General features: G+C 34.3%; 1 protein-coding gene across 21 annotated transcripts in view; it reads right to left on the bottom strand.

Moving 5' to 3' along the window:
• CDC42BPA (CDC42 binding protein kinase alpha) overlaps positions 1–10,990 on the bottom strand; it is a 320,366-nt gene that overhangs the window by 256,281 nt on the left and 53,095 nt on the right. For 20 of the 21 annotated variants that reach the window (XR_009210848.1, XR_009210849.1, XR_009210847.1 and 17 more), the window contains exon 2: positions 4,861–4,952. Coding sequence is in view for 15 of the 21 variants with exons in the window: in XM_058430788.1 (XP_058286771.1) it covers positions 4,861–4,952 (92 nt within the window). In the remaining 6 variants the exon portion in view is untranslated. Of the gene's footprint in view, positions 1–4,860; positions 4,953–10,990 lie in introns of those variants that run through there. The other variant, XM_058430789.1, reaches the window with a different exon arrangement.

Here is a 10,990-nt window from a genome sequence, read left to right on the forward strand (position 1 = left end):
GGTGCCAAGAATGTTAGGGAAAAGACGGTCTCTTCAATAAATGGTGCTGGGAAAACTGGATATCCATATGCAGAAGAAGGAAATTTGATCCCTATCTCTCACCTTACATAAAAAACAAATCAAAATGGATTAAAGACTTAAGTCTAATACCTCAAAGTATAAAACTACTAAAACATTGGTGAAAATCTCCAGGACACTGGTCTGCACAAAAATTTCTTAAAACACAGCCAACCAAAGCAAAAATGGACAAATAAGATGACATCAAGTTAAAAAGCTTCTGTACAGCAAAGGAAACAATCAGTAGAGTGAAGAGACAACCCACAGAATGGGAGGAGATATTTGCAAACTACTCATCTGACAAGGGATTAATAACCAGAATATACAAGGAATTCAAACAACTCTATAGGAAACAATCTGATAATCCAATTTTTAAAATGGGCTAAAGATTTGAATAGACCTTTCTATAAAAAAGACATACAAATGGCAAACAGGGATTTGAAAAAAGTGCTCAACATCACTGATCATCAGAGAAATGCAAATCAAAACTACAATGAGGTATCATCTCACCCCAGTTAAAATGACTTTTATCCATAAGGCAGGCAATAACAAATGCTGGTGAGGATGTAGAGAAAAAGGAAAAGATGGGGATGATTAATGAGTACAAAAAAATTAGAATGACGAAGACCTAGTATTTGGTAGCGCAAAAGGGGACTGTAGTCAATAATAATTTAATTGTCCATTCTGAAATAACTAAAAGAGTACAACTGGATTTTTTGTGAACAGAAAGGACCAACAATAATTTAAATGTCCATTTTGAAATAACTAAGAGTACAATTGGATTTTCTGTAACACAAAAGATAAATGCTTGAATGTCCATTTTGAAATAACGTGGATATCCAATTTTCCATGATGCAATTATTAAGCACTGCATGCCTGTACCAAAATATCTCACATACTCCATAAATATATAAACCTACTATGTACCCACAAAAATTAAAAAACAAAAAATAAGGCCGGGCATGGTGGCTCACACCTGTTAATCCCAGCACTTTGGGAGACCAAGATGGGTGCATCACCTGAGGTCAGGAGTTCGAGACCAGCCTGACCAACATGGTGAAACCGCATGTCTACTAAAAATACAAAAATTGGCCAGGCATGGTAGAGGGCACTTGTAATCCCAGCTACTCGGGAGGCTGAGGCAGGAGAATCACTTGAACCCGGGTGGCGGCGGTTGCAGTGAACCAAGATTGCACCACTGCACTCCAGCCTGGGCGACAAGAGCAAAACTCCATCTCAAATAAAAAAATAAAAAATAAAAAAAGAATGCTATGGTCAAATGGCATAAGAATAAAATGCTATTGCTTGTTTTGCACCCTAAAAAAATGTAAAAATCCATCAAGTTATATGTGTGTATATTTTTTAAAACTGAAGTGTGTGTGTGTGTGTATGTGTCTGTGTGTGTATACCATAATATACTTCAATTTTTTTTTAATTTTAGGACCTCAAAAAATATATTTTCAGACAAATAAAATCAGATAATTTGTCATCAGCAGACTTACACTGAAGAAATACTAAAGGGGGCCAGGCACAGTGCCTCACAACTGTAATCCCAGCACTTCGGGAGGCTGAGGCAGGAGGACTGCTTGAGCCTTGGAGTTTGAGACCAGCCTGGGCAATGTAGGAAAACCCCATCACTACAAGAAAATTTACAAATTAGCCAAGCATGCTGGTGCACATCTGTAGTCTTAGCTACCCAGGATGCTGAGGCAGGAGGATCACTTGGGCCCAGGAATTCAAGGCTGCAGTGAGCTATGATCACACCACTGCACTGCAGCCAGAGAGACAAAGCAAAACTTTGTCTCTAAGTATTAAAAAGAAATATTAAAAGGAATTTTTAAGTCAAAAGGAAAATGATCCCAAAGGGAAGTGCATGAATGTGAAGAGCAGAGAAAATATAAATATGTGGGTAAACCTACATAAATAGGTACAATATATATGTTGGGGCTTCAAATATATATGGAACTAAAATATATGACAGCAATGAAAAAAAAAGGTAGAAATTGGGTAAATGGGAATTGGCAAAATATAAATTTACCAAGGATACATGTGGTAATCGCCAGGGGAACCCATAAAAGAAGATAAAATTGGGAGGTATAATTTAAAATATTCCATTAATCCAAGGAGAAGCAAGAAATGAGAGAAAAATAACACAAAATGAGCAAAATAAATATAAAACAAATAGTAACATAATTACATGTCAACTGATTAAAAAACAAAACCTAATTATATTCTACTGAACAGTAAACATACCATATGCTTATAGAAAGCTAAAACTAAAAGGACAGAATAAGATATTTAATGAAAATACTAATAAAAAAGTGCTGGAGTAGTTCTACTAATATCAGATTAAGGAAAATTTAAATCAAAAAACACTATAGAGATAATGGGAACACTCCATAATGATGAATGAGTTAATCACCAGAAAGATATAATAACTGTACATTTGTTATCAGCAAAAACTGAAAGAAATAAAGAAATTCTCTCTCAGGAAATGACAGATCAAACTGAAAAAGACAGACAGTAAGGATGTGGAAGATTTAAACAAGATTTTGAACTTGACTTAATTGATATTTACAGAACACTGCAGAGCAAATTTCAAAGGATTCTAATCACATACAGTATACATTCTAACCACTTTTAAATTGCATTATAACTCAATAAAAAAACAAACTAGAAAATTTTCTAAATGTTTAGAAATTTAATGAACTTTAAATTCATAGATCAAAAAATAGAAATTTAAAATCACAGTGTATTTTAAGCAAAAAATATATACATATATATGACATATCAAAATATGTCTGCTATAGCTAAAACTGCTTAGAGGAAAACATACAGCTTTAAACACAGATTTGAAAAGAAGGGCTAGATATCAATGCTATTTTAAAAAATCAGAAAAAGAATAGCAAGGTAAAACCAAAGAAAATATTACAAAGTGCAGAAATTAAAGAACCAGAAAACAAATCCACAATAACAAAATTCAAAAGGCCAAAAGTTAATTTATGGAAAAGATAATAAACTGATAAACCCCTAGCAACAAAAATAAAAAAAGAGAGAAATGATCAATACAGTAACAAGTTTTAAAAATTAGATGAAATGGATAAACCTACCAAAACTAATACATACACAGAACAAGTCATTTTATTTCCATTAAAGAAATTAAACATATTATTTAAAACTTTTTCACTAGCAACCTCTGGTCTCAGAGGCTTCACCAGTTAAATCTTGTAAGCATATGAGGAAAAAAATAATAACAATCTTCACTAACTCTTCTGGAGAAGAGTAAAGGCGGGAACATTGCCCTCTTCTTGTAAGACCAGCATAACCAAGATACCAAAATCTGATCAGAACATTCGAAGTAGGAAAATTGCAGGCCAATTTATCTTAAGAACATAGGTGCAAAGATCCTAACAACACACAAAAAGCACATGAAGTCCATTGCTACATATAAAGGGGTAAAGTATCACAAGCCAATTGGGCTTATTTTAGGAATGCAAAGATTGTTTAACATCTGAAAATATAACAGCATAATTCAACACATTAACAAAGTAAAGGAGAAAAAAACCATGAGTCTCCCAAAAGATACAGATAAAGTATTAATAAAATTCAACAAAATTCCTGATTTGAAAAGTATAACAAGGTATAAGATCAATAAAATTAAATTCTACTTCTAACTACTACCAAGAAAACAATTAAGAAATGAAATTTCACAAACAATTCTAACTAAAATAATATCAAGAATATCACATATCCAGGAATAAATCTGCTGAAAGATGTGGAGGTCTTCTCTACTGAATGAACACTACAAAACAGTATTGAGATAAATTTATAAAGCCCTAAATAAATGGAAGAATACACCATGTCTATGGATTAGCTGACTCAGTAGTATTGTTAAGATGCCCATTATCTGCAAACTGATCTCCAGTTTCAATACAAACTTTACCCAAATTCCTGGAAAAAAAGAGAGAGAGAGGAGACAAGAGAAGAGAGAGGAGAAAGGAGAGAGAGAGGAGGGAGAGAGACAGAGAGAGAGAGAGCGAGAGAGAGAGAGAGCACGCGCATGCACGTTTATCTTCACAAGTGAGTCGAAATTGAAAAACTGATTGGAAAATACTATGAAAATATCCTTTAGGAGGCCAAGGTGGGCAGACCACTTGAGGTCAGGAATTCGAGACCCGCCTGACCAACACGGCGAAACCCCAACTTGACTAAAAATACAAAAATTAGCTGGGCCTGATGGCGGACGCCTGTAATCCCAGCTACTCGGGAGGCTGAGGCAGGAGAATCACTTGAATCCAGGAGGTGGAGGTTGCAGTGAGCCGAGATCACGCCACTGCACTCCAGCCTGGGCAACAGAGGGAGACTCCATCTCAAAAATAAATACATACATACATACATAAAATAAAATACTATGAAAATATCAGGGGAGGAGAGATGGGAGAGGGGGAGAAAAAGGAAGTCGGAGTATATACACTACCAGGTATCAAGATTTCTTATAAACTAGAATAAGACAGACCAACAGAACAAAAGAGAGTCTAGAAACACACTCATATTTACATTGACATATGAAGTACATGTGAAAACATGAACTATCTTAGAAAAAATTCCAAGTAGAAATATTTCACTCAACACTTTATTTTCTGAGCTATTATATCAATCACAGCAGCACAATCACATCAATCACAACTTAACAAATATTGTTTAACAAGTAACAAGTAACAATACTTGTTAAATTCTCTCACAACTGTGTTCAACAGCTTCCAAAACAATTAGCAGACCTTCTATCAAATCTTAATCTCTTACCTCCCCAAAAGCTCCTCGACCAATCACCTTTAATATTTCAAAGTCTTCTCTATGTAATCGCATTTGTTTCACTTTAGAAGTAAATGGTTTAGCTGAAATGAAAGAGCAATATCAATTATTTTCTTAATAAAATGTGATGCAAATTAGATATAAATAATGGTGTTTCTTAGTCACGCAAAAATTCAAATTATGATTTAAGAATTGTCAAAATATTTAAAAATCCCAAACTATATGAGAATAAACAGATTTAATTTCCCTAAGAAAACAATAGATTTTATTTCTTACATATGAATTACATTTTTGGTGAGAAATATATGTTTAAACTCCAAATAACATATGAAAGAACGCAAAGCAAGGGGGATGTAAAAATGAGACCAGTTTTAACATTCTATCGGCATTAAATATATATATTTTAACACAAAGGTATAAAAAATAAAAGCAGATTTCATGGCACCAGAGAGCTCTTCAGCAATTCCCACCAAGTAAATTCATATTTCTTTCACACTCATTCATTTGTTCTTTTAAAATGCTTTAGCAAACGTCTACAGTATACAAAGCATGGTGGCAATGAATGGAGTTTTTAAAAATTTGATTGTGATAGGATACTTTCCTTCAAGAAGCTCTTAGTCTTCATTCAAGAAAGACAAGTATGCATATATGCAGACACAAAATTTAATAATGTGATAAAGTTTTAAGTGGTTCAGAATTAGTGAGAACAGAACACTAATTATGTGGATACTAATGCTTCACACAAACGAGATAACAGATAAATTGAACCTTGAGGACTAAATAGAATCTTGCTCCTTTGCCTGGGTTTGACACTGTAGATACTCCAGGCAAGAGGGAACAATATAAGCAAATGAAGAGAGGCGAAGAAGTGAATTTGGGGTGTTAATGGTAAATAATCCATGGTAAAGAATTGTGAGAAGAAATGCAAAGAAATAAGAGCTAGAAAATGGAAAAGACTTTGAATTTCATTAAAGGAATTTAGATGTAATCTTATTAATATTTTTAACTGGTAAATTAAGAAATTTTAATGATTAGAGCAATTATATATTCTGCTGCCTCTAAGAGAAGTTCAGACGTGTCTCCTTTCCTCTCCTCAGGTCCCTCTTTATTCTAACACAAAAAGGAATTGATATGATTAAAGGATCATAATACATGGGTGTAGCTGTCTTCTCTCTTCCTTCCATGGAGCCAGAGTGTGATAGGATCAAAGATACGTATTTGAGCATTAGGGGAGTGAAACAGATAGGTCATACAGTTTGCTTTGATCTAAAAGTATGCATTTAGCCCTAACTAGCTTCAAAAACGGGTATTCCACACTGCTTGGTCAAGTCCACTAGAGACTTCTGTATTTGTGTTCTGTAAGGAAAGGAAAGAGCGAGAGGATTTTTATCTGGAATTCACACAACAGAGAAGAGAAAGAGAAAAAAATTAGCTGAACGTGGTGGCACACGCCTGTAGTCCTTAGCTACTCAGGAGGCTAAGGCAGGAGGATAACTTGAGCCCAGGTATTCAAGGCTGCAATGAGTCATGATCATACCACTGCACTCCAGCCTGGGCAAAATAGCAAGATCCTGTCTCTTAAAAAGCAGTAATAAAAGAATTAGTAATAAAATTCCATTTGCAATAGCATCCAAAAGAATAAAGTACTTAAGGATAAATTTAACCAACGAGGTGAAAGACTTGTACACTGGAAATTACAAAATATTGCTGATAAAAATTAAAGAAGACTTAAATAAATGAAAAGACATCCAGTATTCTAGATTGGAAAAAGACTTAATATTGTTAATATGACAATATTACCCAAAGCAATCCAGAGATTCAAAGCAATCCCTATCAAAATTACAATGGCATTACAGAAATAAAAAAACTCATCCTAAAATTCATATGGAGAGAGAGAAAAGACAACCCATAGAATGGGAAAAGTATTTGCAAATCATGTATCTACTAAGGAATTAATACAGAATATATAAAGAACTCCTACAAGTCAACAACAAAAAACCCCAATTCAAACATGGGCAAAAGTTTTAACAAACATTTCTCCAAAGAAGATAAATAAAAATGAAAAAAGAATGAGTTCATGTCCTTTGCAGGGACAAGGATGAAGCTGGAAGCCATCATTCTCAACAAACTAACACATGAACAGAAAACCAAATACCACATGTTCTCACTCATAAGTGGGAGATGAACAATGAGAACACACAAGGACACGGGGTGGGGGGAACATCACACACTGGGGCCTGTTGGGGTGGGGGCCAAGGGGAGGGAAAGCATTAGATAAATAACTAATGCACGCAGGGCTTAAAACACAGATGACGGGTTGATAGGTGTAGCAAACCACCATGGCACATGTATACCTATGTAACAAACCTGCATGCTCTGCACATGTATCCCAGAACTTAAAATAAAATTATATATATATATGAAGATATACAAAAAAGATAGATATAAAAATATATAAAAATGATATAATATATGAAATGATATATATAAAATGATATATAAAAATGATATTATATATGAAGATACATAAAAATGGCCAATACACATATGAAAAGATACTCAACATCACTAATCATTAAGGAAATGCAAACCAAAACCACAATGAGATACCACTTCACAACCTCTACAATAGCTGAAGAGGATGTGGAGAAACTGGAACCCTCATACATTGCTAGAGGGGATATAAAATGTTACAGCTGCTTTGTAAAACAGTTGGGTAGTTCCTCAAAAAGCTAAACATAGATTTACCAACATATCCCAGCAATTCCATTCCTATGTACCCAAGAGAATCAAAAGAAGAGATTCAAACAGGTACAATGATGTTCATGGCAGCATTATTCACAGTAGCCAAAAGGTGGAAATTATCCAAATGTCCATCAAGAGATGAACAGATAAACAAAATGTGATATAAATATATATATTTAAATATATATATTTTACATATATATTATAGATATTAAAATATATTATATTTAAAATATATATTATATATTAAAATACATATTATATATTTACATATTATACATTAAAAATCTATATTACATATATTTACATATTTTTTATATATGTAAATATATATACACACACACACACACAAACAGTATGTTAAGCAGCTTTAAAATGAAGTTAAGGTCTGATACATGCTATAATGTGGATGAATCTTGAAAATATGCTAAGTAAAATAAGTCAGGCATTAAAAGGCAAATATATTATTTCACTTATATGAAATATCTAGAATAGGCAAATTCATAGAGACAGAAAGTAGATTAAAGGTTACTAAGGGCTGGGGGACAGGAGAATGAAAAGTTATGGCCTAATGGTTACAGAACTTCTCTTTGGATAATGAAAAAGTTTTAGAGACAGATAGTGATGGTTGTCACATAACATTATAAATATAATTTAATGCCACTGAATTGTATACGCAAAAGTGGTCAAAATGGCAAATTTTGTTATATGTATTTTACCACAATTTTTAAAAATTAGTAAGATATCAAAACCACTGAATTGTACACTTCAAACAGGTGAATTGTCTGATATGTCAATCATGTCAGTAAAGCTGTTTTAAAACAAAATAGGAAGATGCTGGGCACAGTGGCTCACACCTGTAATCCCAGCACTGTAGGAAGCCAAGGCGGGTGGATTACCTGAGGTCAGGAGTTAGAGACCAGCCTGGTCAACATGGTGAAACCCTGTCACTACTAAAAATACAAAAAGTAAATGGGCGTGGTAGTGTGTGCCTGTAATCCCAGCTACTTGGGAGGCTGGGGCAGGAGAATCACTAGAACCCAGGAGGTGGAGGTTGCAGTGAGCCAAGATTATGCCACTGCACTCCAGCCTCGGCGACAGAGTGAGACTCTATCTCAAAAAAAAAAAAAAAAAAAAAAAAAAGGAAGAAACCTTTTTTAAAAATTACACACAAGTTTGACAAGGTGGGTGATACATACAGGCCTATTAGAACTAAAAATGGGGCCGGGTATGGTGGTTCACACCTGTATCCCAATACTTTGGGAGGCCAAAGCAGACGGATTGCTTGAGTCCAGGAGTTCAAGACCAGCCTGGGCAATGTGGCAAAACCCTGTCTCTACAAAAATACAAATACAAAAATTGGCCGGACATGGTGGCTTGTGCCTGCAGTCCCAGCTAGTCAGAAGACTAAAGTGTGAGGGCCACTTTAGCCCAGGAGATGAAGGCTGCAGTAAGCCTAGATGGTGCCACTACACTCCAGCCTGGGCAGCAGAGTGAAACCCTGTCTAGAAAAAAAAAAAAAAAAAACCAAAAATGGGAGCCTGACTATCCCCTCAAATAATTGTAACACCTATACTTAAAAGCAGCTTTGATTTCTACTATATCACAAAATCACAAAACAAAGGTATCCTTAAACCAAAACCTAATTCCCCCACCCAGACTAAATCAGAAATTCAGAAAAAGTGTGCTGCAGAGCTGACACTTCAGGTAAATTATACCTACTGACTATTCTAATTTGCGGTAAATATGAACACAGAACAATAAATATTAACAATATTAAGTGTCTATACAGGGCTATATAGTTATCTTGTCATATGATGATACCCTAAGTAGTATAAAGAAAATGAATCAAAACAAAGCTAAGGGTTATACAAATCATTACTGAGCACTCCATTCATAATGTCTGGGATAATTTAAAAGATGCCTTAACCAGTTATAGCTGAGAGTTCAGAAATTCAATGATAGAACCAAAAGAATCATGTATCAATTACTTGAATATTTCTTATTTCTATGCTGCATTTGAAAAAAAACTGATTATACGTTCAACTTATTCCCGAAAAAAGTTCATTAGCAATATTTAACAAAAGTGCTTTTATACAAAGATATGTTCTTAAAAATTATGTCCACCAAAAAGTTCATTTCAAGCACACTGTATGATTAAAATAATTTTGAATATAAAAGACAAATTGCAAAAGACTTTATATTCATTATAACAATTGAAAAAGATATAATAATCACTACACTACTGCCCTTGACAAAAATCAAGGACATATAAGGGACTAATCAGATCTGTTGCACTGGTAGATAAATGACATGCTATTCTGAATAGACGCTATCAGTGATATTTCACAAAGTACTACATCATCTAATGATAACAATACCTTGACTTTCTTCAGTGCTGTATACTTAAATGACTTCACTTGCGGCACACACTTTCTGAGGTATCTGCCACACCACCTTGCTCCCTTTTTTCTGAAAATCTCCCCCTCAGTTCTCAGGGGTGGGCCAAGTGCATATTGTGAGGCCCCATTTAACTGACCAGTGTTAACTGAACCAATATGGAAACCTGACCGAAGCTGGGGGACAAGTAATTTAAAACCTAACTTAGAGTCAGTCTCTGCAGATGATTACAAGAATTAACATACAAACTCAGCAAGTGTTGAGGCAAACATCCTACTATGATGCTAAAAGCAAAAGAGAAAATCAGTTCCACATATTGAAAGAGAAAAACAAAGCAGATGCACAGAGAAAGGCAAAGACAATGAGTAAAGGAAGTGTTCCGATAGCTTCCTTATTCCCAGTGTTCTGGCGATTCCTGACATTTGATTGCATCCCTGCCTTGTATTCCCCGAACAACCCTGAATCTTACGCTAAATACTTGGGTTTTCAGCTCACAACTAGACACGGTTAGCTTCCAAACTAATACATAATTTAGTTATCATAAAATCTATAAGGTACATATTATTAACCCTCATTAATACTATAAGACCCAAACATAGTAGGTGACTTGCCGGCCTAAACTTGACTACTAAGTCACAGTACTACTATGACACAGCTAGCTCAGAGAAGGACACACCAACTTTGAAGTAATAGCTTAGAAGTAATAGTTTTATGTAAATTATGACAACTTGTCCAAACTCCAAGAATGTGATATAAAAATAAATAAAATAGAATCCTTTAATCATTGTCTTAATGTACTCTTTTTTTTTTATTTTTTTATTTTTTTATTTTTATTTTTATTTTATTATACTTTAGGGTTTTAGGGTACATGTGCACAATGTGCAGGTTTGTTACATATGTATCCATGTGCCATGTTGATTTCCTGCACCCATTAACTCGTCATTTAGCATTAGGTGTATCTCCTAATGCTGTCCCT

This window comes from Hylobates moloch, unplaced genomic scaffold (assembly GCF_009828535.3).
Source record: "Hylobates moloch isolate HMO894 unplaced genomic scaffold, HMol_V3 SCAFFOLD_18, whole genome shotgun sequence".
In the NCBI taxonomy this organism is placed as follows: domain Eukaryota; kingdom Metazoa; phylum Chordata; class Mammalia; order Primates; family Hylobatidae; genus Hylobates; species Hylobates moloch.